Source organism: Sander lucioperca, chromosome 3, assembly GCF_008315115.2.
Source record: "Sander lucioperca isolate FBNREF2018 chromosome 3, SLUC_FBN_1.2, whole genome shotgun sequence".
Classification (NCBI taxonomy): domain Eukaryota; kingdom Metazoa; phylum Chordata; class Actinopteri; order Perciformes; family Percidae; genus Sander; species Sander lucioperca.
The window spans coordinates 28038874-28066739 of NC_050175.1; the positions used below are offsets into that span (position 1 = coordinate 28038874).

Consider the following 27866-nt stretch of genomic DNA (forward strand, 5'->3'; position numbering starts at 1 on the left):
TATTCTCTTTGATGTTTTTGCAATGTTAACTCAATCTATATTTTGCTACAGAATGTATTTGTATAAAAATTAAGAGTGGCTTTGAAGAGTGGTCCCTTTCACAGGCTTAGTTATATGTTAATGTAAGCAGTGTTTTAATGTAGTAGCCTAGGTCCATGTGGAGCTGTAGTCTAACTACTTTAAACTAAAATGCTTGGTGATTTGCAATATAGCAATACATAATTTCTTATAAACTTATAGTAGGCTATGTTTCGCATTTTAAACCTAATATATTCAACCACTGCTTAGTGCTTACTTGTACTTGTACCTTTTTTTCTTGCATTACAAATTAAGATTACATCATAGAAGGTGTAGAGTGGGCGGAGAGAGGAAGGGGGATGGAGCTGCGGTAACATTCGTTCCTGATTGGCTGTTGTGGGTTTTCTGTGCAGCCCGATGTGTTTAAATAGCCAATCACGTCGCTTATCCTCAGTATGTGTAGAAGCTACAGTGAGCTAACGGCCCTCTCTCGGTGATACACCGCGTCCGAGTGACACCTCTGTCTCTGCTCTCGCCATACCCACTTAACTCAAGTGCCATGGAGGAATTAAGTAGTTGACGTTTCCTGTTGCAACCTTCTCTTTTTAAGCTTTCTTCCCGTTCGGTTTACTGACGTTTTGAACTCTCAGCGACTTTCTACGACCTTTTAGCCATCCAAAACCATGAAGTACATCATCGGCATCGGCGGGTGAGTTCCGACGGATGTATGACCGGTAGCTAAACAAAGCTAGCTGGCTAATCTAAGTTGCTAGGCCTCAAAAGCCCGGCACACGTGGAGAGAGGGCGGTCATGACATCCGCTGAATTGTTGCTTCTTTCTTTGTTGTACTACTATTTTTTTTTTGTTTAAAAATTGTCGGTGTTTCTTTTAGCACTATCGTTAAGTTCCTCTGGTAATTTCCGTCAATAAACAGAGCTAAAGCTAACGTTTCCGAGCATGTAGCTAGTAGAGATAAAAGTAAACTCGCCGCATGTCCATTTGACACACCCTTTTTTATTTTTACATGTTTGTGTGTATATATACTTAAAATCCACTAAATGTGTATACTTGTTAACTGTGTTAAATGTTAACGTGCAACAAACTGCTCTGAAGATGGGTGTCCATGGTTAAAAACCCGTGTTAAAATCCGTGAAGATTAATCGGATGTAACGATAATGGATAATTAAATATATTTAACATAACGTTACCTGACGTGGAAAATGTTTATTGTATTTTATAACTGCTCTATCAAATAGATGTTTCAGATACAATATCTTATGTGATGGTCTAATCATTCATCTGTTTTACGACTCTTTATGTGGGTTGCATCATCCACCATTCATTGCCTTTTTATTGCTTCGTCCCATTCAGTGTAACAAACGGAGGGAAAACCACCCTCACCGACCGACTGATCAAGAACCTGCCCAACTGTTGTGTGGTACATCAGGATGACTTCTTCAAGGTGAGCCACGTGCACACATCTGTCTTTGAATTTTGGAAATAGCCAACCAAAGGTATTGCTCTGAGTAACAAGTTTGTTGGGTGGCAACACTTTTGCTGCCTGTGTTACTACATACTGTTTGATTAGAGTAAAAACACTATCAGAGCCTTCCATATAGCAGAGTGTAGCTCTAGTGGAATGTACCTGGGTACATCTTATCATGTATGTTTCAGCCCCAAGATCAGATTGAAGTTGATGAAGATGGCTTTAAGCAGTATGATGGTAAGCCTGGGTTTTTATGAAAGGGTTTGAGTGTGTGTCTGTGTGCATTTTGTGTGTTTGATCCTGCTGTAACATTGTGACATTTCTAAACTGCATGCAATAAAGACAAACCTGAACATTTGAACATGTTTCTTACACGCTTTTCTGCAATTTTCTATTCGCTTCTCCTTCCATCCTCTCTCCCCACTTTGCTCTTCAGTCCTTACTGCTCTGGACATGGACGCCATGATGAGTACTATCTATGCATGGTTGGACAACCCAGTGAAGTTTGAGAAGTCTCATGGCGTCAATAACACCCTGGATACTGAGATCGTCCCAAAGTCTGACCAAAAGGAAGAGGAGGAGACTCACATCCTTATTGTGGAGGGCTTTCTGCTTTACACCTACGGGTAAGAATTTGTGTTCATTACATTTCTGTTCATATGTGTTTCTCACTGTAAAAGAAATGGGACCAGTAGGCCTTGACATGTCTCTTACCTTGCAGACCATTGATCGACGTGCTGAACCAACGTTACTTTATTTCCATCCCATATGAAGAATGCAAAAAGAGGAGGTGGTAAGTTCTTCAGTGTTCAGACACTGTTCTTAACTCGTGTTTATAGTCTTGTCTGCTGTTTTTTATTAATTTGTGTGTCGCTCTGCAGCTCTAGGAACTACACGGTGCCAGACCCCCCCGGCCTATTCGATGGCCATGTCTGGCCCATGTATTTGAAACACAAGAACATCATGGAGTCAACAGATGTTGATGTCTGTAAGTGTGGGCATTATGTCACTTAATTATCATGTTTTAATGATTTCAAGTTTCTCCTATGTATTTGATTTAAATGTGTTTGCTATTACAGTGCAGCTAGATGGAACCAAGTCAAAGGAACAGCTGTTCAACTTTGTCTACGGCGACATCCTGAATAATATCCAGAAGTCTCTTTAACAAACAAAGGTAAACAATTCATTTGACTGTCCTGTTATCAAATCTTTGTATCCAAATGTGAGTTTCTGATTGTTTTTCTGTATTGCAGGTCATACGATCGGCTAAAAGGAGCATATACTCAGCCTGCAAGCAGACCACCACCTTGCCTTAAGTTTCTACCTGGCAGCTCATTTAGCTGACTGCTATGATTTTTTTGTAAATGTTTTAACTGATGGCATCAAATGCTGGCATGTTTTTATATCTACCATATTTATTGCTTTGTTACAGCCTACACTCCAAAGTGTTGATGGATATGTTCAGAGGATGGTTGCACTTATGTCAATAAATGTTCATCCTGCCAACTTTTGTGCTTTACTGATTTTTATTTGTAAGAGTGACCAGCTCTTACACTGAAGGTATTACAAACCCCTTCAAAATGTATTCAGAGTAGTCTTGGCATGTGTGAAGCATACATTTGTAAATTGTTGTCAAATATAGTCCCCCCATTTTAATAATTACAGCCCTGGGTAGCTGTTAAGCGCAGTGAGCAGACGGCTTTCGCTATCTTGCTCCCAGGCAGCAGTTGGTAAGTGATAAGTGGAATCACAAGGTTGAACCTTGTGACTTCAGTTCTAGAGCACAACCCTTATCTAAATTCAGACACACTTGGGCTATTCCATGGAAGTGTTACATTCAGAATAAACTACTACAAAGTTTGCTTGTTTTATATTATAACTTTATAATGTAGATCATGTCACTTAATGGAAGAACATGCATTTTATATTAAGTCCTATATGTAGGGAAAATAATCATTGGTCCAAGCTATATGTTTTGTTTAGTGTTCCATAAACTGGTACCTTGTGTACTGGGTTGATGTGAAGATAAGCCAAGCTGGGCAGGAAAGTAGCATCATTAGATGCAAGTGGGAAAAATATGGTGGACAAACCCAATTTCAACCCCACACCAACCTTTGTTTGAGGGTGTTTTTAGAGCAGTGGTTTAATCCCATAAGCAAAGACATTAATTCTAAGAGATGCTTTCATCCAGTTGCAATAAATAACTTAACCATGTTAGATTCTCCATAAAGCTGTGGTAACCTTAGATGCAAACACTGCTTGATGTGTTTTTTTATTACAGACACACTGTATTAAATCTGTATATTCCTATGGTTGTATGTGTATATACACACTATGTAAAAATGTAATACAATATATTAATAATTAAAAGCTAAAGCCATATTTTCATCTTTGCCTTCATAAGTAGAACAAGTTTCTAACAAAAATAAGTTAGTGTAATTATGCACATGCCATAATGTATTAGGGCCATGCATTATTATTGTGCATGTGTGTAGTACGGCATTTGTTTTTCTGTAATGGAAAAATCCAGCTCATAAAATCTAAATTAAATATCCACAGAAGTCATGGGTGTGTCAGTCCCTTCTGAGGGAACTAACTGGTCTTTCTTCACACTACTCTGGCCTTTCTTCACTCTACTGTAAAAAGCACACTTATGTAATGTTACTATAGACATGTATTGAAGTAGGTCAGAGCTGTACCCCTCTTGGTCCACATAGAAGAAATCATTTTCCCCCCTTTGTAGTTCTGCATGAGGGTTCTTGCTGATGTGTGTTATAGTTAACAGCTTAAAAGATCAGTTTCCTTATGTTATGTATTCATTTTAGTAGAAAATAAAAATCTAATAAATCTCAATCTAATTGAACTAGCCTGGCTTTGAAAACAAACCCCATATTTTTTGCTATTGCCTCTTTTCATTTAACAGTCACTGTTTTCCCACTGCAGTGTCATTCTGGAATAAAAACAATCCTCAAATGTTGATGTTAGGCTACACTGCATGCAGGACAAATAGAGTTCTGACAAAGAGAGCACGTGTTGTATTACTCACAGCACAAAGTAGCTCTTAGTTTCCTCTAGTTCCAGACAGACAGCATGATTAGTGACACCAGTGTCTCTGTAGCAACTGCTCGGACATATACAGGCAGCAAACATCTGTCCTCAAAAAACATGTTTTTTCAATGCGCTTTTCAGTTTTGAGTTATTTAGTTTATACTTGAGGTTTTAGTGTCATATTTATGCATTTCTTGCCTTAAATAACTTATCATTATCTAGTCCACCCATGTCCTCTCTGGTACCTTTACATTACAACATACCTGCGAGTCCTCACACACATAAATGTGCTATGAACTTCCAGCTCCTCCGGTGTAGCCTGTTTCAATGAGCTGCATCAGCTCTAAAACACGAGCTAAAAAAACAATATATGTCATTTAAACTCCAGAATATTCTTTACTTGCTACCATTCAAGCTCAGGATGTAAATTCAGGTCATGGTACGTTGTATGGAGGATTGATTTTAAGTAGTTCAGGCGACTAGTATGTTCAAATGTATCAAGGGAGAGAGATAGTGAGTGGGATTTCCTATTACAATCATGTTAGGAATTTCCTGCAGCCTACTTTAGTTTTGAACTCAACAAACACTAACATACTTTATCCCATTTGCTAACAATGCAATTAATTAGCTTGGATCAAATGTGGAAAGGTGGAAAGTTTAACTTTGTGTGACTTTTTGCAAAGTCACAAACAGACATATCAATTTTTCAGTGTTCAAAAGCAGGTATTCTGTGTGACGACATCCTCATGTGGGTCAACATTTTACTAGTAACTCACAATATTTTAACTTGTACATCAGAAATCTTTTGGAGATGGTGTTATTTTCCTCTAAGGGTTGCTAACTCATTTTAAAATGGGCGTTTCTTAACAATGTGTGAAAGCTGGTCAGTCTGGACTTGAATGGGAGAGATAAGCAGTTATGTAAGCTTGACTGCTGTTGGTATGGCCTCCCTTGAAAAAAAGATCATGGCTGCATATGTTTTACTGACCTCTCCTTATTTAATACTTTACCTTTCTGTGTCTTGTCTCTACACAGCAGTGTAATGGACAGGGACAACTCAAAATGTTTAGAAAGATTTAAAAAAGTTTTAGGTTTTTAACCTAAGATTGTATTCTTTCAGTACAGTGGGTCTTAGCTTGCATGAACTAGGTTACTGTGAACTCATTGTCCTCAAATACAATATTTCATGGATGAATAGCACCGTGGCGATAGGATATCGTCTTCTGACACCAATACTGCCTCCGGACTACAACAAACCTGTTTTCTAAACCGCACCAACCACCACATTGTTATGAGAGTTGCAGTACTGGCTCTTACTGGATCTTGTTTGTGTATGTGAGCACATGTGTGTGTGTGTCTGTCTGTCCTTCTGTCTGTATGGGTGTACGTGTGTCTGTGCCCGTCTCTTGCTCCGTCTCCCCCTATACACCTCTCCACAGTGCATCCAAAAAGCAGAGGAAGCAACAGTCTGCTGTGGTTGACTCAAATAGACCATATAAACAACACTATAAATCCTCCCTTCAGACCTCTAACTCCATACAGTTAAGGTTTGGATTATCACATCTCCACCTCACACATGGCAGACAGGACACGGCCGTGCAACCACTAACCATCCCGGCGGCAGAGGTGACTGAGACTCTGTGGCCGCTTGTCTGAAAACAATTTATTTGTCTTGCTCACAGCTTTGCAATGCGTCCTTTAAGATGTTTCCTCCTGTTTTTTTCCTTCTGTTAACCGACCAAAGAAAACAACAAGTACAGGGAACATTAATTTGGGCCTAATCGAATCATCCTTTTCCCTACACCACAGCCCTCTGCTTTTCAAAGCCTTTACAGCCTACGAGTTGTTTCTATATTTACTGCTTTTACTACAGTCTAAGGGGAGCCCATGAAACCAGCCATCTCGTGCCATAAAATCTTTTGTGACGATTAGAGATGCTGTGAGGACTTGTTTTTTAAAACAAAACCCTCTAAAGACGACATGGCAGTGAGCTGAGCAGGGTTAACACCGCACCTGTGGGGCTGATGGGAGGACAGCTTTGGTTCAACCGCTCTGTCTGTGTTTACACTGAGTGGAACTGGCCTGACCACAGCGCAGACACAACAAGACACTCTGTAACCCGTACATGACAATAGACACTTAAATTGTACACAATTCACGGCTGTTTCTGCAGCACAGAGGTGGTGGAAGAAGTATTTAGCCCCTTTACTTAAAAAAGAAAAGAAAAAAAGAAATCAGTTGCAAGTTAGAGTGCATTTAAGTTTTTTGACTGAAATTAAGTTAAATAAGTTTGTTTTCATTTTAGTGCTGGAGCATTATAAGGTCAATACACTGAGGTGTTAATAGTGGCACATGTTGTATTTACATAGGCTATATTTTATTATTGGATTATTGCTACTAAACTATTAACATATAAAAAGCAATTTAGAACTCCAGGCGTTATTGCTTTGTACTGATTTAATTGAAAGTGTGTTTGAAAATGCATCACTAAAGCACAATATTTAAAGCATGACAGCACTGATGTGATAAGAGCTTAAAGGTAGGTCCTACTTTAGTACATACTTTTTACAATTTAATCTATTTTGGTATTGTACAAATAAATACACAAAAGCACAATAAACAAACTCGAGGCCCTCCTTGGAGAGGGGCCCTTTGTCAAAATCACATTTCAAGACTTTTATTATTTCATTCATTTTGTGATTTTATCAGTGGTGGAAAGCAAGTACATTTACCCAAGTAGGCTACTGTTCTCAGGTAGGCCTACTTTACTTGTGTATTTCCATGTTCTGTCATACACTTGAGAATAAAATATTGTACTTTTCACTCGACTACATTTATTTGACAGCTGCAGTTAATAATTGTTCTCCAGATTAAGATTTGACATTCAAAAAAGGTACATTGAGTAGGATTTTTTAGAAGTTAGAAGTGTGTGGCGGTGTCTGTATCCGCAGAGACCCTGCCTCTGCCTGTATTTGTTTTTTATTTTGCTGTGATCTGGGCGTTTTTGGGCATCAACCTCTATAACAAAGTAGGAACAAGGTGCCAAATTGTAAGCATGCATCCAAGAGGAAGCTATGAAAATGGTGGACACAGTGTGGAAAAAAACGCAAATATAGTGAGGTGAAATGCCAAGCGGACAAAGCTTGTTCCAAAACGAGAGTGAATCTGGGATTGGCTTTCCCCGTTGGCGAGCACCGTAACACTCGTTGAGCAACTTTGTATGTTTGTGTGCTTACAAATCACACCTGACAAGTCCTACTTATTCCACCTTTAAGGTGGGACCAGTGGTTCTATAGTTTGCAGTTTCACCAGAGACATTTCCCTTCTAAACGTCTCAGATGGTTTTATGTAAATTACTCTTTGAAGTTGAAAGAGGTACAATTGTCATATAATTATATTTCACAAAAATGCAAAGATTAGGAAAAAGTCGAGAAAAAAAACAAATGTGTGCATCCTACCACAACCCATCAGGTTTATCCTGTGACCCCTAGATTGGGAACCACTGAGTAAAAAAATACCCAACTGTATATAAAGAACATAAAACAAGCTCCATGCCAAGATGAAGCCATTTTAACTACTTTATATATTGTCAGGTTAATTATATACACATATATTATTTTATAAGCTGATCATATGTTTTGTGTAGGAAATCTTTATCTGCAAAGAAACTAACTGTCAGATAAATGTTGTGTACTGTAATAATATGTAGAATCTCCCACTAAAATTTAGTGGAGTGGAAGTACCATAGAATACAAACACTGAAGCAAAACACACTTTAAACTGTCAAAACTGTGCTTGGGTTAATATATTTAGTTAATTCTATCAATGTATACTATCTAAATAAATGTAAATGTTTTGTTTGGGAAAGATGTGGTGGTTACATAGAAAACTTGTATGCTTAAATATCTACTCTGTACCATCTGTTGAGTCAGAGAAACCTAATTACTAATGTCTCCATGCCCACTTATCCAGACTTGCGTATGTAGAGTTATATAAGACCTGGTTGAGAAGGGAAAGTAACCTCATTCACTGTCACTTTGGTCAGAAACACCACACAGAGATATGTTTTCCAGAACTTTCAACCCAGCTCTTCACATGGTACACAGCGTGCATGAATACTACTACACGCCAACAAAATGGTAAAACCTGAGGGAAATAATAACATGATGCAACCATCCTCAGCGTGGGCCCGAGGACCATATCCTGTTATGGTTGGTCTGGGTGAGGCCTGGTGCTACCAGTCTGAAGCAGACCACAGCCTCCCACTCCTCACCCGTCTGATTTACTGTTTACTTAGACAGGAAGGCCGTCCACTATACAACATCATCATCTGCTGCTCCGTGTCTGTGACTCGCTTGTGGTTTTGGTGAAAGTGGGGGTTTGTGTTTTCCCCGACGGCCAAGTTTCTAAAAGCAGAGACAAGTTAAAACCAAATGCTTGGAGGAGTAGAGCCTAGCCTCGGAAACCACTGCTTCTCTGAGCTGTCTATCTTTGAAGCCTCATCCCTATTCAATCAAAGTAATAACTGATTCAGAGCAGATCATGATTCAGTAAAATGTCACTGTGTAAAAACTCAGAAAACAGAGTAAAAACAAAGTCATTTTAAAGTGAATGAATACAATAAAGATTTATAATGTGACTGGAAGTTCAGGAAAAAACTAGTAAGTAAAGTTTTTTTTTGGTCAGATTTTTGTATTTTTTTCCCCATAGTTGGAGACACAAGGGCCTTTAAATCCTTTTTGGGGCCCTAAGCAGAACTTTATTTTCTCCCACCCTTCATTCACAAATTTGAATGCAAAATATTTTTTTGGTCTTCACATTACAGTGACCCAGCTTTAGAAAACAGCAACCAGTGTTGCAAAATGCATTCATATATGGAGCCACTGTATTTAGGCACACACAGAATAAAAAAAAAAAACTAAACCCAAAGTCAAAGTACTGAAAACTATATTCAAAGTGTGGTTTCCACTGCACCGCCTCACATTCATCAGCATGGAATCAGGTTGCCCTCCTCCCTGAGTCTGGACCCCTCCATGGCCACTGTGGTGCAGTTTCCGCTCCAAGGACTGGGCGGGGGTGGACCAGGCCATGTTGGTTTTGACTGAGTTTCCTGCTGTAGTAGTAAGTATAAATTTAGAGTTTTATGTGAATAGGAGGGGGTGAGACAGACGGTTGTGTTGGGATAGAGAGGAATGTAACCTACTTTTCTGTCAACAAATGCCTGTTTGCATGGACGAAAACATCTAGTGTTTACCAATTCAGTGACAATTAAGGGTTTGTGGGGGAAAGTTGAAGCTGAATTGGGAACCAACTAGGGCAAGAGTCAGTAAACCAAGCTCGGTCCTGGTGCTCTTATCTACCAGCTTGTTAATTTCAGTCAACTACATTGACCTGGCGTCCAAGGTGATCAGGTAATCTGGCCATGATTAAATAGGCCTACTACACGTAAGAAAAGAACAGCAGAGAATGATGTTTGTGAAGTAACGTTACTAGTTTACACCCTAAATGTGCATGTGTGATGCATGGAAGACAGAGACTTTTCATAAAAAAAAAAAAAAAAAAGATTACACAGGATGAACTAACATCAGATCTTCCTCTCTGGTTGAATGTGTGCTAATCAGTAACGTCCGCAGAAATGTTGAAGCAAAAAAAAAAAAGAAATAAAAACTGCAGAAACTCCGTGGAGCACATTTGCCCATCAAAGCTCAAGATCTGTCGAAATTCATTCTGATCTCTGCTGACATCTGGTGGACTGAGATGCTTAATGCAGTCTATACAGTCAATCATTGTGCATGTGGGACTGAAAAGAGGAAGTTTACACATACACACACACACACACACACACACACACACACACACACACACACACACACACACACACACACACACACACACACACACACACACACACACACACACACACACACACACACACACACACACACACACACACACACACACACACACACACACACACACACAGATTACAAACCAGTTTGTGTTGCTTTTATTACTAATTGTACAAACAGTGGAGTTTCAGGCGTAAGTAGTGCATAGAAGCCTCTTGAAAGGTCTGTTAAACAAATTTACAGATGTTGTGTTTGGCGGGGGCAAAGTTCGGTACATATTAACATCCATTATCATATCATCTGAACCCCAGAAATACTGTCAGTTAAGTGCAGACCTATTTAAACAACATACCTGTTTTATAACATTCAACACCAACAGGGCATGAGGCCCAGGAACAACATATATTAACACTTTATCTTTAACAAAAGACAGCATACGCATTGATTCTCCTGGTGGGAAGTACCAGCATTTGATGATTTAGTCCATGTCTTTGGTTTGTGGTGAACTTAGCAATGTCCAACATGTACGTTTTAGCCCATTTACCAACAATCACATATACTGTGTATTATAAATGAACCATTTCCCAAAGCACACTACAGTCTCGTAGTTTTTGAATGAATTTTTCCCAATCCATTTCTTTCAGTAAAGACGGTTTCACACTTTCAAATTAAACAATTCTCATTTCCTACTGCAGTGCAGGTATAAAGATGGGTGAGTGTCATCATACAAGTGAGGGGACAACGGGAGTCAAGTTACCAGATAACAATTCATGTCTCTGAAGTCAAACATGACATTACAGTCTTTTCTATAATACTGTACTACTATAATACTACAAACCAAATGTTTAAAGCCAATCTCAGTCCTAGTATAACAACTTCATACCATTTCTAAGCATAAATTGTCCCCCAGAATAAAAAAAAAAAGTATCTTAGTAGGTGGTAAACAGATGGACTCAAGTTGATTTCTAACACCACAATTCCAATTAAAATGGTCTGTACTTTAAAAACCCACTGAGACAAGAAACCTGCTTGGTATAGGCAATAAAGCATTGTAAAAACCATGTCTACTACATAATATTCAGCGTGATAAATTACGTGTATTAGGCACGTTTTAAGTAGATTTTAATACAATACCAATATGAATGGCTGCCTGGATCTGGTTGGAAATCTTAGCTGTATCTCATCTCTCCTTCCTCTGCCCTCACTTTGATTCTCTCCTTTATTTAAAAAAAAAAAAAAAAAAAAAGGCCTAAAAAAGGCCAAGAAATAATCTTTATTAAAAAAAATCTAAAATATTTGCACTTTGGAAAATGGTCAGCAGTAATTTTAACGTATAGTTGATATGTAATAAATAGGCTAAAGCACCTGTATGGTCCATTAATATAGCAGACAGACATACTTGGGGATCCTACATTCTTTTCGCAGGTTTGGCAATAAGCTGCCTTTCTCTCTCAAGCTCCTTCTCACGTTGCTGCTCCTTCTCCAGCGCCTCCTTCTGCTTCTGTTGCTGCAGCTTCAACGCTCTTTTCTGAGAGAAAAACAGCAGTCAACATTTCATCCATCCACCAAATTTTGCTACTTATCTTTGACTATACTACGTCAGCAAAACACTCATGTTAAATCTGACTGAGACGAGAGATACCTTCAGTTTAGCTGTTTTTTCGTGAAGCATAATCATCTCTTTCCTAATGTTCACCAGTTTATTGTGGTAAACCTTCGCCTCTGTAAACTAAAGACAACAAACTGGATTAGAAACCATTCTTGCTGGCTGGTGTAAAGAGTAACAAACAAGAGAACAAATGAGATTATAATTCAGTCCAAACATACCAGTGAATTGAGGTCCAGTAAGGCATTGCATTCCCTGAACTTGGTGACTTCTTGGTCCAGTGTGTCTAACAATATCAGCTGATTTTGTCTGTTTGAGACAAAATTTAAGAGGAAGAAATCAAGCACACTTTTCCCTAAATCAATGGGTATACAAATTTAAATATTCTAATCATTGAGACAATGACAGGACGTTTAGAAGTAGGCCTGCACGATTCAGGGAAAAATATGAATCATGATTTTTTAGCTTAGAATTGATATCACGATTCTCTACCACGATTTTTTTCTCAGGAAGTGTAATGTTTATTGCACACATGAACCATGACAAAACAAAACAAATTGGCAGTACCAAACAGATTTTTTTTAGCACCTATAGCACATTGCTCATCACCACAAGCCTGTAAACATAGAGGCTTCAATGAAGAGAAGGGAGAACATTGCAGCGCTTGGGAGCGCTTTAAAACCTTTTTTATACAGTCTATGTTTAAAACTCACAGACGAAAGTAGTAGCGTTTGTGATGCAGTCGGCTCGTAAAATTAAATGAGAATCAAAGTCATTAAAAAATATATATATATATATGTAGATATATATATATAATGTATATATATAATTTTTTTTCTTTTTTAATAAAAAAAAAAAAAATCGAAGTTATTTAAAAATTAAATCGTGAACAGGGTGAATCGAGATCGCGATTTTATAACGATTAATCGTGCAGGCCTATTTAGAAGTGTCCCACAGAATTTTTTCACCAGAGTGGATGAGTGCTTATTAACAATTTGTGGTGACATAATACTGGTAAAAAAAAAAGAAAAGAGTATTATAAAGTATTGCAGCACCTCAAGTGTTGTGTGTCATGAAACACTAAGCCAGGAAATACTCACGTGAGCTCTTGGAGGGCCCGTTTAGAGTTCTGTAGATCTGGTAGGTAGTGAGAGAGTAATCCCTCTGTGAGTTTGTCCACAGCTTTCTTATCCACAAACACGTTCTCTGCAGGGGCTAAGCTCTCCAGATGCAGTGGTTCCTGCTGTTCTAACTGGAGATCTGTCAAATATTTAAGAAAAACATTTAAATATTTAGTATTGTCACACAAGTAAGTCTCTTCAATCTTCTAGATTTTCTCGACTTGGGCTTGGAAAATTCCATTTTTTTACAGTTACAAACTAGGGACATTAAGTTTGAAACATGAGGGTCTAATGCTGCTTTCATGTCATATAGGAGAGATGGTGAAGATGAGAAAGATTGGCATGTTTATGACTTATGAGTGTTCATGTGATTTAGACAACTCAAGATATGATTGCAGAGTTGGTTGAATTAGGGTTAAAAAAAACTGCAATGACAATACAACACTATATTAAATTTAGGTTTCATTACCTTGAAAAACACTTCAAACAATCCATGCACTTCTTTATTACTAAGTGCCAAGACGAATATATCAGAGCTTTCAGAGTATTTCATTCACACAGGAGTTTACAAAAATAGCAAAAATAGGCTTTACCAAAAGGTTATTTCATATACTAGACTATTTATTGAATTAAGAGAAAACATGTTATATATCGTGATAAGATATGATCGTTATCAAGATATGCAATGACCTATATCGGGATAGAAGATTATTTTGGCCTTGAACCTCTGCTGCTGCTTTGATTTTGAACATGTGTCAGTTAGATTTGAATGCCCAGCCAATCTACTCCCAACAAAAGGTTAAATAGATACATAAAACAAACTGCATGCTTCACCTTTAACTACTAAACATTGTTTTGATGCTCACTGTCCCTTCTTTCAACCCCCACATAAGTGAATAAGGACGCATGAGCTCGAGCTCCCCTATGACAGGCACAAACTGGGGCTGGATTCAGCTTATCTCTATACTGAAGTTCATGCAGCCTGGTCATCGCAGGCCAGACAGGTGAAGACAGCAGAGAGCACACACACACACACACACACACACACACACACACACACACACACACACACACACACACACACACACACACACACACACACACACACACACACACACACACACACACACACACACGTTTGTTTCACTATCTTTGTGGGGACCCGTCATTGACATAATGCATTCCCTAGCCCCTTACCCTAACCTTAACCATCACAACTAAATGCCTAACCTTAACCCTTACCCTAACCATAACCTAATTCTAACCCTAATCCTAAAACCAAGTCTTAACCCTCAAACAGCCCTTTAAAGTTGTGGGGTCCAGCCTTTTGGGCCCCACAAGGTTGTGCAGACCCCGCCACAAACTGTATTCCCCGGTTTTTGGACCCCACGAATATAGTAAAACAAGAACACACACACACACACACACACACACACACACACACACACACACACCTTCACTGTGTGGCGGTTCACTCTGGGTCGAAGGTCCTTCATCTTCCATCTCCTCTACCTCCATATGCAACGACTCTGTTGACCCAGACTGCTTTTATAACCTGAAAAACGGCGATACGAAATCAGACAGATTTGTTCAGATGGAAATTATCAGTTGGACGTTAGCTTAGCACTACATCGAGCATCTAACCGTTGAGGAAGTATTTTAACTAGCTTACTGAGCTGCTTCATAACGTTACAGCGTGACACATTAGCAACCAGACAATCTGTAAATATCTCACCTCAGTCAACACCGTCTTACCTATATGACTGTCAATTTAACAGTAACTGTAGGTGTGATAAGTTGAGTTATTTCAACCAAAAGCAGGAGAGACAACGTCAAAGATTTTTGGATTGTTGTTGAAAAAAAAGGTCATGTGTCTCCTACGTCATCACGTGACTGCAGGAGAAACCAAACTTGCTAGTGTTGCTTCTTGATGCGGAGGTAGCAGTGTTCCGACTCTGATGTTTACACCACTATTACCATGACAGCTTTTAATTCACCGACGAACTAAATCAGTACATTCGTAAAGTACATCTATTAGGTAAGTCCCGGTCATATTTCTTTCCAAGTACCACACTGTAAGGGTTGTCTGTGTCGCAAATTGACACGGAAAGGTAGCTTACATTTACTAGCTAGCTTGTTACTGTTTAGCCAAGGATGTTTTTAAGAGGACTTTATCAGTTTATTATCAGCTCATGTGGGGAATATGAGAGACTCAAGGACGTATCTTTATAGTCACCAACTTGCCATGAATATGTCTGTTGGGATATTGAGTTGTTGAAATTGCTGAACTGTAACGTTAACGTAGAGGGCCGTCCACACCAACATCGATAACTATAGCCCTAGATAGTTTTAAAAATCGTTCTAAGTGGATAGTGGAGTCGACTGTGGCGAACGATATGGTTGGGATCACTTTCAGAGCGATTTGATGAACGATAGAAACACTGACAGCCAATCACAATCCATCTGAATTGACACCATGGCACAGCAGATGACACTGCGGAGAGACGTGTAACGTTATTTGTTACACACAGGTGGGTCAGTGGCGTGGCGTGACCTTAACCATATATTTTTTCATAAAATGTACCCGATATACAGATATTCCTCTAATCTTACCTTGCAACACATTAGTGTATTATTATCAGCTATATCTATGTGTGTGTCACGCACTGTTGACATCATTGTTTACAGAACGTTGGGTAACACTTTACTTGAAGGTATCTACATAAGAGTGACATGACCAAAGGCGTAGCACAAAATTCTGGGCCCTGTAGAAAGGCATTTTTATGGGCCCCTCCCTGCATCCACAGCTATTCATTCTAGCATCTTTTTGGGCCCTCCTCACATGAGGGCCCTGGGTACTCAGTCCCCTCCCCAGTCCGACGCCCCTGGACATGACACTGTCATGGCACATGAACCCTAACCGTAACTCTAACCCTAACCCTAACTTGTCATGACAAAAACCGAATGACACTTAATGACAGAAGCGTTATGTCATAAACGTTTATGACATGTTTATAATGTTTATGACATGTTCATGACAGTGTCATGTCACTGTTATGTAGATACCTTCAAGTAAAGTGTAACCGAACGTCGTTGTTCAACTGTGTGGATGCTCACATCGTTATAGTTATGGTTATATAGTTATCGTTCTTGGTGTGGATGGCCTCTGGTGTCCCTTTCATTTTGTTGTCTTCTCCAGGTGCTTACATGGAGTAGAAATGCAAGATTTCAACCTACAAAGATGGGAATGATTACCTAGGAGGACAGTCACCTACAGACAGTCACAGAGCCCACCCGGATACACCTAGTCGTTAAAGATGTCAGGTGGGAACCTGTTGAGCAAGGTGCGGTCGGCCTTTAGGAGAGAGCGGAGCGACTGGGACCTGAGCGACACGGCGCCCTTTGACTTCTCCGACGAGCTCGTGGACGATGACACGCCCAAATTCAACAAGCTGAAGGTTGTGGTCTCCGGAGAGATGTCCGACTACTCTGCCGGAGCTCCGTCCAACGGGGTGGCGGTGAACACGCTGGTGATGGCAGATGATGATGACTCCCTGCTGGACTCATCTTCCAGCCTGGGCAGCCCGGCTGGGTTAAACATGGACCCCTGTGACAGCTGCACCAAGAAGAAGGAGAGGATCAAACACAAGAGAGTGATGAAAAGGCTCATAATTGCAGCTTTGCTCTATTTCCTTTTCATGACAGGTGAAATCATAGGTAAGCATGTGCAGAATGAACCTACATCATTATTTATTTATTAGTCAGTGACTTATCACCACAGGAAACTTAATGACCAACTTGTCACAGAGAGGTGGAGGACAAACTGGTTAACCCCTGTAAGGCTTTGAAGATGTGTTTGCCTGAACAAGGCTGGGAACACAGGAAATTCTCTATATTTGATAATCATCTATTGTTTATCGTCTAATGTATTGTAACTTTTTCAATACATTGAGCACCACAAATCACATTCTATTCACCTCCATTGTATTGTGGTGGAGTGAGAAATCTTAAGAGACGGATATCTCTAAACCTGGGTGTACCAACCCAAAAAAACTATTTGCATACCTTAATATCTCGAGAGAAAAGCAATATTTTGTATCGTAATTTGGTGGAATTGAGCCCAGGATGTTAACATACAATCCAATAATCACACACTATTGCCTCAGAAATGATCGTAATTGAATTATCACCTTTGCGACGCAGTCTCGAAAACAACAACATTTAAAAAGTAAGCTTTGTAGTATTTTTTTCAGTTGTTGTTGTGTAGGGTTGAATTAGGGACTGCACAGGTGCATAATATCTTCTATCCATTGCCTGTATCTTCCAGCTCAACATCTAGATTATAGTTGCTGCAGTTTCTGTCAGCCTGGGTGGAAGGCAGCCAGAGGCCCCTTTTAATTGATTTGTATCCAACCATCATTTCATCCTCTGGTGTAGGAACTTTAAAAGACTGTCCTGCTGACTGCTTGTGCTGAATAATCACCTAGATTAATATTGATTTATCTTAAGTGGTGTTGTTATTTTGATAATCTTTGGATCATTCATCTTCTGGTTGAACATTATTATACCAAAAAGAAAACCATGACGTGACCAAGTTGCATACTGACCATTTTAAAAACTATTAGGTTGACATGTTGCTAGACATTTTCTGTTTTGCAGCCCATAAAATATTTTTTCACACTAGAGGGGGGGTGGGGGGGCTTTTGTTTTCTTTGTGTCAGTGTTTCTAATTAAAAACCTGGTTACGGGAACATGGCCGCCATGGTTCGCCACCTTTTGTTTATTAGATTTCATTCTCTCTGGGGCAAATCATATACAATTGTATGCCACTGTTTTCAAAATTCAATTATCTATCAAGTAGAAAATCCCCCAAAAATGTACCTGTGGCTCCAAAGAGCATCTGTCACAGCATACCTAGAAATCTAACCATGTACTTTGCTGTCGATGTATATCTGCACGGAGCCAACGCCCATCTAAACTTGTGTGTTGTATCTCACAATCTGTGCATGCACAAATAGCTTAGATAGATCTCAGCGGATGCCATTGTAATTGTCTTTCCCTTTTACTTTCAGGTGGTTACTTGTCAAACAGCTTAGCCATTATGACTGATGCTGTGCACATGCTAACAGATGTGGTGGGCATTTTGTTTTCTCTGCTGGCTCTCTGGCTCTCCACCAAACCGCCCACAAGAAGATTCACCTTCGGACTGCATCGCCTTGGTAAGTCTCTGATCTCAGAAGCCTTACCACATCCTCTTACCATTTCCCCTTTCTCTCCGCTCCTTCTGTGTGAGACAAACGGATGCAGGTGGTTTTGTTGGAGATGAATCATGTTCAAAAAAGAAAGGGTGTGTTCAGCAGTGTTTGAGGAAGATCAGATTCCAGATGTGATACTTTGAGATTCAGTTAGAAGTATATAACTGGAACAGACACAGTCATTAATAGAACAGAATAACAGACAATAAACAAGGTACGGGTTCAATTAAAGCAGTTACTGCCAGGTACTGTAGAGGACATTTATTGAATAGTCTTGAAGATACAGAGAGCTACAAGTGTTTTCATTTTTAGATGACATTGCAGATTGTTCCATGAGGCTGCTGCACTAACAGTAAAAGCAGTCTTTGCTAGATCACTCTGTTCCTGAAGCATCGACCAGTGACTGCAGTGGGTTAAGAACGTGCCAGAGTAGCAAATATAAGGTTAGCGATGGCAACTGTCCAACCAGGGCTTTCAAAATAACTAAATACCTGCGGCCAACTAACTTTGTCATATAAAATGCAGTGGTGAGTGAGTCTTCTAATTATCAGCTTTCATGATCTTAAGGACAGCGTGGTGAATGGAATCTAGAGTCAGAGTGGAGGCAACACCTCAAACACAGGAACTGAAAGAGAAACGGCTTCACAATCCTCTTTCTCCACGTCAGAGGGAAGCTGGCTCTGTTGTAGTTGTAGTTTCCCATTAGGGTTTTCTATGTGATACTGTATTTAAACGTAATGATGTCAGATGCTAAGATACTGGTATTCCAGTACCCAGTCTCAATATTAAACCCAGTCAGAGTTAAGATGTGCTTTGTAAATGACTGTAATCTATATTTGTGGATCTGGAGAATATCATGAATTGTTTTTTTTATTTTCATAATGGACTAAAGTGGGATTAAAAAGGGAATCTTTCAGTGTTTTTAAAGCTGAGAGTTGAATTTGACAAACCTCTAGGCGCCATTAATGCAAAATATATTTGATCAGAAACCGCATGTAATATAGAGACTGAGATGCATCGCTATATTGCTTAAAGCTAAACATGGATCGTGATAATTATTACATTTTAACAGATTGGATAATTAAAATTGTTAAATCTGCCACACACAACATATTGGGCATTTTGGTATTGTTTCCTACACCAGTAGATATTTGTAAGCAGTTTTTGCCCCATACTGTTAAGCTCCCCAGTATTGTTCATCCCTAGTTATTTAGGCACATTATAAATCAGGTTTTTCTCATGGCTGTTGTAGGGCTGGGCAATATATCGATATTATATCGATATCAATATATGAGGCTAGATATCGTCTTAAATGTTGGATATTGTGTAAGTGTTGTCTTCTCCTGGTTTTAAAGGCTGCATTACAGTAGAGTGATGTACTTTTCTGAACACACCAGACTGTTCTAGCTGTTCCATTACTGTTACTTTGTTTATTGTTAGGAATATGCTCTGAATAGACAACTGATTGTGATTTCCTGACATAGAGGTGGTATCGGCAGTCCTCAGTGTGGTGCTCATCTACATTCTGACAGCCATACTGCTCTATGAGGCGGTTCAGAGGACGGTACACCAAGAATTCGACATAGACGGAGATGTCATGCTCATCACTGCAGCTGTGGGGGTGGCTGTCAACCTCATGTAAGTAACTACGTATGTATGTCATATGTAAATGTCTGTTTAGAGAAAACTGTGAGGCTTTTACAAAACAAAAACTGAAGTGCAGCTGCGTGCATCCCTGTGACTGTGAGTGTCAGCAAAAACAGTTCAGTCCAAAGTACTGCCTAAAAATGCACTTCATAGCTTCAAGTTGCCGGTCCTCAGTGTGTAATGTTTGACCATAGTCAGTAGGTAAATAAATAAAGACTAATAATAAGTCAGTCAGTAATAAAGAAGTCAGTCAAGCCATGATTGGGTAAAATGTATGTAACGTCAATGCCTAAAATAAATCCCTCTTTCTTTGTTTTCTTGTGTCTTACAGAATGGGTTTCTTGTTAAACCAAGATGGTCACCTCCACTCTCACGGCCATGGTCACTCTCACGGCCATGGTCACTCTCATGGCTCTGCAGCTGCCTCAAGTTTACAGTCAGCTGGGTCAGGTCAGCAGCAGAGGCAGCACGGCAGCCTGGCTGTAAGAGCTGCCTTCATCCACGCTTTGGGAGACCTCGTCCAGAGTGTCGGGGTGCTCATAGCCGCCTACATTGTCCGCTTCAAGGTACACTGCCTTATTAAAGAATGGTTTGCCATGAACGTTAACAATTACCACAGTTTACTTCAAGATTAACTGTATTGTCCCACATCGTGGGAAATTTGTCTTGGGCACTTAACCCATGCTGCAGCCATAGTAAAAACATATAAACACAAACAGCATGTACAAACAACAGATACTGTACAACAGACAGTACTATGGTCCTGATGGTGTATAGAAAACCCAACATGGTGTCATGCAACTTGTTGTTACTTCGCAGAACCATCAGGGTTCATACGTTTTGAAAAAAAACTGGAAAAGTTATGGAATTTGAAAAATAAAACATAAAAAGACCCAGAAAGTTTTGGAAAAGTCATGGAATTTTTTTAACACAACATAATAATATGTGATTAATAAATGTATTTCACGTCGTCCTAACCTCACCGTTCTATTCGGGGCGCGATATTACGAATCCCACTATGAACCACATAAATTGTCATTCATTTTATTGTTAAACCTCTGAGGGGAAACTTTAACACAGATTTTTATTCTTATTGTATAATGTCGACTGACATTGTCAGGAATACATAGTCATGGAAATTTGCCGAAAAATCATGGAAAAGTATTGGTTAAAATGCGTATGAACCCTGAACCATTGTTCAGAAGCCTTTAAAATCTCTTTCATCATATATAGCTTAACATTTTCTTCGGTAGCTAGATTTTCTTTCTATGAATATAGAGGATTATTTGCAGCTGAATCGTGCATAACATAGTAATGTTGTTGTGCGTACAAAAATAATAATTTTACTTACTAAAACTGTAAGCATGGTGCCCAATGGTTAGCACTGTGGCCTCACACCAAGAAGGTTCTGGGTTCGAATCCAGGTCGTTCCGGGTGGAGTTTGTATGTTCTCCCCATGTTTGCGTGGGTTTCCTCCGGGTGCTCCGGTTTCCCCCACCGTCAAAAAAAACATGTACTAGGTTCTCCAGTCAGTGCCCTTGATCAAGGCACTGGCTCAGATCTGGAGTTGGTCCCCAGGTGCTGTAAATGGCTGCCCACTGCTCCCTTGAGGGATGGGTTAAATGCAAAGAATGAATTTTGCTACATGTATGTGTATGTCACAATAAAGTACCTTTACCTTTACCTTACTGGTAACTTAGAGAGTAAGTGAAAATGTTGTTGTACAGAGATGATCCCAGAGCACAGTGGGAACCATTTAGTTGTATATGCATAATGTTTTATTACATTTAATCTCAAACAAAAATATAGACATTTCTTTCCACAAATGCAATATGTAAACTTTACCAACAATACCTTATTGAACTCATGGAATTATACCATGCAGACATTCATTTTCCACTGATGTATTTCTGTGTAATTGTTGACTTCTAATTGATGGTCCCTAGTTTTAAATAAAGGGATGGCTGAGCATGCAATAAGCGTCACAACAAATTCATGCATTCTTTTGAAACTTTGACTTTAATGGATCTGATGTTACCCTCTGACTTCACAGCCAGAGTTTAAGTTGGCAGACCCCATCTGTACCTACATCTTCTCTGTTCTGGTTCTCTTCACCACATTCCGCATCATACGAGACACAATAGTCATCGTGCTGGAGGGTAAGTCTTTGGCCTTAATCCCAGAGTCCTGTCAGATTATGTTGTTGAGGATTCAGTGTGGTGTAGGTGCATTATGGTGTTGATTTTTATCCTGCTGTGCCAGGTGTTCCCAGGCATCTGGACACTCGGAGAATCAAAGAGGACCTTCTGAAGCTGGAGGACGTCCAATCAGTGGATGAGCTGAATGTCTGGGCGCTGACAGCTGACAAGACTGCAGCACTAGTGCACCTGCAGCTCAGTGAGTAGCTACATAACATCAGTACACCCAATATGGGAAAGAAGGATTTAAAAGAATATGTTTCTAAATACAGTATATTATGTGAATTATAGTCAACTGTGGAATTTATTATTCAGACAAGATAGTAATAGTTTCCCATATTTACATTTACTTTAAAAATGGATGTTCAATATTTATTGATTTATTAGGACTTGTTTATTAACCATCTACATGATACATTTCTTATTGTAGGTTTTTAAGTTACATTAAGGTTTAAGTAGATGTGTATATAAAGAGGCATCAGCACATATTCAGCACTTGTTGTTGATGTTTTATACAGATTGTTCTAGTGTTTCAGCCCATATTTGGAAATAATAAAACTGAGTTTTCTTGTTTTATTTTTTTGTCCCATCCTATAATTAATAAATCAATGTATTGTTTGGTCTATAACATGTCAGGAAATAGGGGGGAAAAAGTCACTAAAGCCCAAAGTGACGTCATCCTCAAGCTTGTTTTGTTGAACAACAGTCCAAAACACAAAGATATTAAGTTTGCTGTCCCATCAGACAAAGAAAAGTGGCAAATCCTCAAGCAGTTGGAACTAGTGAAGATTTGGCATTTATACTTGACTGAAAAATTAATTAAATGATTCATCAAAATAGTAATCCATGAATTGTTTCAGCTTTGATGAAGTGAATCGCAGAGTTACTGAAAATTGAATGCAGAAATGTAATTTAGACAACAGCCATGTCAACACGTGTTATAAATACCATTGGCAGTAATTGCAGCTTGACGTGTTGTTGGATATGATTGTTAGCTTAGTGTGTCCTGATTTTGGCACGTTATTTGTTTTAGATTTTCTCAAACTCAGTCATATAAGATAAAGAGTGTCCAGGCACATCTACCTTCAAGTCTTGCCACAGATTCTCAGTGTTGTTAATGTCAGTGTTCTGGCTTAGCTGCTTTTGGCTTGCCCACTTTGATTTATAGGCTTTCAATGTTGTTTTGGCAGAAATGTCTTTATCCCTCTGTAGCAAGGTCTGCTCTGGAATTTGCTTGTGTTTGGCTTTGATCTTTGTTTCGGGGATGCTGCCACCATTAGGTTTCATGGTAGTGATGATGTTCGATGAATGATGTGCTGAGACTTGTTTTTGCCAAATGTAGCACGTTGCAGTATGGCTCAAGACTTCAGTTTTCATTTCATCAGGCCACAAAATGTTTTAGCCTTTCATATCTCAAGAAACTTATGTGCCAGTTCTTCCCTTTGATATCCCCCTTTATTCTTGCACCGCTCATGTAAAAAAAATATAAATGTGTAGATTAGTGACAAAATTCCAATCATTTATCATTTTGATCCAGTTTGAATTCAAGCTGTTGTATCACAAAATGTAAAAGAAATGGGGTGTAAACCTTTACTGAAGATATTTAAAAAAAAAAAAATGTTGGCCTTTGGTATTTGCTTCTGAGTCTCTTTACCTGTATTGATTTATTGGTTTACTCATATTTATGTTTGGCAGGCTCCAGATTCTTCACAAGAGGGAGCTGTTTGGTCATTTTCAAAGCAGTTCTACACATGTGACCTGCGTCACCTATTGGAAACAAAAGTAATAGCAGCAGCAGTTCAGACATGCAGATGTAGACATGTTGATCTAACCTGCTGCCGTGAGTTCTCTGCAGCTCTGTCTGATTGATGCTATAGATTTGAAGTCAGAGCCACAGAAAGTACAAATCCAATGGTGACTTCACGTGTTGGATTAGAGTTGTGAAACAAAATGCTCCGACCTTTGAGCTCATGTCTTAATCTGTCCCCCAATCCCATACTACACACAAACTGTCGCAATCACATATACTCAAAAAAGACAAGAAAAAAAAAGGACTCAGCCTATATGGGGCGCACACTCTTAGTGGGTGAGATAGAGGTCGCTAGCCTCGTGAGACCGTCCTGATCTCGCGAGCTCCAGTTTTCCACTCGCAGATCAGTCTGGCATCTTGAGATAGAGAAAATTTGCGTTCAATCAGCATTGGTTTTGAGGCGGGTTTAGGTGTGACGCAAATGAGAAGCGACTGTTCAGTCTAAACAACATGGCGGCTTCCACGGATGAGATGAGCGTAGCTATCGCGCAAGTTTTATCCGAATTAGAAAGTATTCCTTCATTGAAAGAAGAGCAAAAAACGGCACTGGAGGCTTTTCTCGGAGGAGAAGATGTTTTTGCTCTTCTCCCAACTGGTTTCGGCAAGACTTTGATATATCGTTGATCTGATTGGTTGATTTGGCCCGTCTGTCACCAACATAGGTGGTGATAGACAGATGGTTTATCCAGTCAGCTAACCAGTATTTTCGCCCCTTCCCAAAAGTTCTCCAATGGAAAGTTCCCAGATGGATATGCCGAGCAAATGCGAAGCAATCCATCTGGCGGAGTCAGGTTAAGAGGTCGCCCCAAAAAAATGTTTTTGAGTGTCTGAAGAATGCGTTCACAATGACAGATAGCCGACTTCAACAACTTCATAAACCACAAACTATGGCAACAACCAGCGTGCCCCAGTTGTGTGCATCACTTTTAAGTGTCCCCTGGAATCAGTTGCCGTTGTGTTGTGAACTTCTTGCTGCGCTTTTTCTGAACGCTGCGCATGTGCCATCAAAATGATGTTTTCGTGTGTTGTCAAATTAGTGAAGATGTTTCTTCATGTGCTTGTGTTGTCTAAATACATGTGTTTTCTTAATTTGCAGTGCGTTGAGCTCTCAGGGCTATCGTAGAATAGACCCTTTCCTCAGCAGACATTAGGCCCGTTCGAGACGAGCCAGGCCTGCGCAGAATAGATCACCAGCGATCGCCGCCCAATGCATGCCGGTTAGATTTGTGTCCGACTTGATCCCGACTTGCTCTGACGTCATGGGTTTATGAGTTTGACACGTGGGCAACGATAACCTCACCAGATTAAGGCGGCCACATTTTTTGGAGCCAGGCGCCGCAGTTGCTCTCCACCGACTGCAAGACCCAGGGCATGATGGGAAACGCCTGGCTCTCAGCTGATCTAACAGCTGATTGGTTCAGAATTGACTCAACAATATGACGTTTTATATGAAAGTTGTATTGTTTTAGAATTGGAGAGATTTTAATTGATATTGTTGTGTGGCTGATAGTGACGTTTAGTAGTAAGGGAGACTAAATCCGTTCAAGTTTACGGATCATCTACAGTCTTATCATTATACAGTTGTATATATTAACATCAGTAACAGATCGCATGCAGAGCACTTCAACTGTCATAATAAAAACGACTGGAGACTGTGTGTACGAGCTGATATATGGGTCTGATAAAATTTTAACAAATTGGAATCGGACCTAACAGGATTTGGGTGTTTCTGTGACTTCCTGTTCAGACTAAAGGTCTGCCTGGAACGGCTGGAAACTGTCCGGCTTGACCGCGGCTTTTTGCCACCGCCCCTGGCCGCTGCCGCCTGCTCCCGTCCACTTTACAGGCGAGGCGCAGCTCATCTCTAACGAGCCTATTAACAGGAAAACACAGGTGTAACTAATGGCATTAACGATTACGGCTCAGTGTCCCTGAAGGTTACTTGTTCCAGTGAGTCAGCACCAGTGCCCTGAAACTGGCTCACCCAATCTGAGTGCAGCTGGTATTAATTTGATTAATTACACCTGTGATTTTTCCTGCTATTACATGTAAAGAAGATCTATTGGGACATACTGCAAGTTGTCAATACATTATATTCAAGTGCATTTTTGTGTTCACAGCACCCTCTAGTGCCAGCAACTGGGAGGACGTCCAGGCGAAGGCTCGCCACCTGCTGCTTCACACCTACGGTCTCACCAGGTGCACAGTGCAGGTCCAGACGCACAGGCTGAGACCGGTACGCAGTTGTACACACTGCCAGCAGTCCAACGACTAAAGCGAGAGACTCGTGTCTACATTGACTTCCACAGTGCATTTCATGGAGCCAGACGGCAGAGAGTACAGCACACAGAGGGCCTGGATGTCGCACCACTGTCACAGCTCAGTGCCATAGCAGGTGCCAATAAACGGTATGTAAATGCAAAAAAGACTGGTGCCAAAGGACAGTCAGTGGAAAAACAGAAGATGCACATTTCTAATTAAAAGATCACTACAGCCTCCAGGGACCTTATCCTCGCAAAGCTTAGAGTCTCAGCCAAAAAAAATGAATAAAAAATAAACATGCTCTTAATTCACCATTAAAGCCTATTTTAACAAGTAACTTTTTGTATTTGACTGTTTGATTTATCACAAGTTATGTTTTGTCATCAAATGTAAATTTTTTGCTAGGTGTAAGGACCGTATACTAGGATTTGATTATTTTGCTGAGGAAGGCAGCAAATGAAAAAACCTTGTTATTTGATAAAAACTGATTTCACAGTGCAAATACTGTAAGCTGTCCTCACTTTATCAATGTGTCCTTTAGTAGACATGACATCTCATTAAGCACACTTAATCATTATTTTCTTCAGCCAAAGTCTGTTGTAAGGCAGATTTTTAAAAAGACAACCTTAAATCTTAAAGCAGTCTGCACCGACCAACACTTAAAATACCAACACTTTTTATCGCTGACATTTTCTTTCTAGCATGTCTCTTAATTAATTGTGGGGAGCACGCAACTGACAATCAAAGTGTGACTGACTTTGAACATTTTTACAGTGGTTGGATCGACTTCACTATGGTTTTAGCTTCACATTCTATACTCATCTTTTGTTTGTATCATTAACGGACCGTATGATAATGCAGTCTGGTTTGTGGAATCTTCAGTATTTCAGAGTTGCTGTGTTTTCAGGGAGGGAGGTGCGAGTTGAAATTAGCCAGTAATGGTGTTTATAGTGTTATAGTTTAAAGTATTTCTCTGTGAAGTGTTGAGAGGCTGTGGGGGTTTATGGTCAACTTTTCCCACATCTCTGACATTAATCAAAGGAAATCAGGAACTGGATCACTGTTTGTAATAAAGTATTTCATCTTTAGTGTCGCTCTTTGTATGTTGTTTTTTTTTTTGACAACTTCATGTTAGGAAATTGAAACTTTTATTCTACACAATTTATCCACAGATTTTTTTTACAATCGAACTGAAAGTTTCTACTCAAATCTGGATAGCTATTTTCCACTGAATCAGTAACTGTTGCAGACGTTGACCAGTCTTCGGGCCACATATGTGTTATTTAAAATTCCGATCAAAGGAGTACTTATTAATATCGATTTGAGACGGTTAGTGTGAGGTAGCTGACTGCATACCATATAAAGTGCTGGATATGTTCCTGTCACTTTTCAACACTAGGTGGTGTACTTTTACAATAGCTGAGAATTTTGTTGTCATGACATGGCCATTTTGATAAGATAACATGCATAAATATAGTTTGCATTACATTCTGCTTAACCCCTTAAATGATGCACACATGGGCTGAACTGTAGTGTAAAACAAATTTCTGTTCTTGTTCTATTCAT

At 39.6% G+C, this 27866-nt stretch overlaps 3 protein-coding genes across 8 annotated transcripts; 2 read left to right on the forward strand and 1 right to left on the reverse strand.

The window, feature by feature from the left end:
* Positions 1-458: 458 nt before the first annotated feature.
* On the forward strand, positions 459-3010 carry mibp2 (muscle-specific beta 1 integrin binding protein 2). 2 transcript variants are annotated; one of them, XM_031306340.2, is made up of 8 exons: positions 459-727; positions 1390-1480; positions 1693-1741; positions 1941-2130; positions 2226-2297; positions 2386-2492; positions 2584-2678; positions 2758-3010. In XM_031306340.2, exons 1-7 carry the CDS (start codon positions 702-704, stop codon positions 2667-2669), a joined length of 621 nt encoding a protein of 206 aa, XP_031162200.1. In that variant the 5' UTR covers positions 459-701; the 3' UTR covers positions 2670-2678; positions 2758-3010. The 2 variants fall into 2 exon arrangements, with proteins under 2 accessions (XP_031162200.1, XP_031162201.1); XM_031306341.1 differs by lacking the exons at positions 459-727; positions 1693-1741.
* Positions 3011-10543: 7533 nt separating this feature from the next.
* On the reverse strand, positions 10544-15009 carry bloc1s6 (biogenesis of lysosomal organelles complex-1, subunit 6, pallidin). Of its 3 annotated transcripts, none has more exons than XM_031306212.2 (6): positions 14864-15009; positions 14583-14683; positions 13108-13267; positions 12229-12316; positions 12044-12130; positions 10544-11929 (listed from the first exon to the last, which is right to left on the reverse strand). In XM_031306212.2, the coding sequence occupies exons 2-6, from the start codon at positions 14644-14646 to the stop codon at positions 11810-11812; spliced, it is 519 nt and encodes a 172-aa protein (XP_031162072.1). In that variant the 5' UTR covers positions 14647-14683; positions 14864-15009; the 3' UTR covers positions 10544-11809. The 3 variants fall into 3 exon arrangements, with proteins under 3 accessions (XP_031162072.1, XP_031162071.1, XP_031162073.1); XM_031306211.2 differs by having other exon boundaries at positions 14884-15004; XM_031306213.2 differs by having other exon boundaries at positions 14583-14685; positions 14887-14970.
* On the forward strand, positions 14966-27392 carry slc30a4 (solute carrier family 30 member 4). Of its 3 annotated transcripts, XM_031306207.2 has the most exons (8): positions 14966-15166; positions 16328-16845; positions 18201-18347; positions 19868-20021; positions 20362-20596; positions 22084-22189; positions 22293-22427; positions 26159-27392. In XM_031306207.2, exons 2-8 carry the CDS (start codon positions 16446-16448, stop codon positions 26311-26313), a joined length of 1332 nt encoding a protein of 443 aa, XP_031162067.1. In that variant the 5' UTR covers positions 14966-15166; positions 16328-16445; the 3' UTR covers positions 26314-27392. The 3 variants fall into 3 exon arrangements, with proteins under 3 accessions (XP_031162067.1, XP_031162069.1, XP_031162068.1); XM_031306209.2 differs by lacking the exons at positions 19868-20021; positions 20362-20596; positions 22084-22189; positions 22293-22427; positions 26159-27392 and adding an exon at positions 18956-19292; XM_031306208.2 differs by lacking the exons at positions 19868-20021; positions 20362-20596; positions 22084-22189; positions 22293-22427; positions 26159-27392 and adding an exon at positions 18951-19291.
* The last annotated feature ends 474 nt before the right edge of the window (positions 27393-27866 follow it).

Excerpts from the sequence above, each read along its gene's own strand:
- bloc1s6 (XM_031306212.2), bottom strand. The coding sequence starts at position 14,646 with ATGGAGGTAGAGGAGATGGAAGATGAAGGACCTTCGACCCAGAGTGAA. Across the intron at positions 12,317-13,107 it reads CGGGCCCTCCAAGAGCTCAC|ACAAAATCAGCTGATATTGT; the intron begins GTGAGTATTTCC and ends TGTCTCAAACAG. Across the intron at positions 12,131-12,228 it reads TACTGGACCTCAATTCACTG|TTTACAGAGGCGAAGGTTTA; the intron begins GTATGTTTGGAC and ends TGTTGTCTTTAG.
- mibp2 (XM_031306340.2), top strand. The coding sequence starts at position 702 with ATGAAGTACATCATCGGCATCGGCGG. Across the intron at positions 2,131-2,225 it reads TTTCTGCTTTACACCTACGG|ACCATTGATCGACGTGCTGA; the intron begins GTAAGAATTTGT and ends CTTACCTTGCAG. Across the intron at positions 2,298-2,385 it reads GAATGCAAAAAGAGGAGGTG|CTCTAGGAACTACACGGTGC; the intron begins GTAAGTTCTTCA and ends GTCGCTCTGCAG.
- slc30a4 (XM_031306207.2), top strand. The coding sequence starts at position 16,446 with ATGTCAGGTGGGAACCTGTTGAGCAAGGTGCGGTCGGCCTTTAGGAGA. Across the intron at positions 18,348-19,867 it reads CTTCGGACTGCATCGCCTTG|AGGTGGTATCGGCAGTCCTC; the intron begins GTAAGTCTCTGA and ends TTCCTGACATAG. Across the intron at positions 20,597-22,083 it reads CCTACATTGTCCGCTTCAAG|CCAGAGTTTAAGTTGGCAGA; the intron begins GTACACTGCCTT and ends CTGACTTCACAG.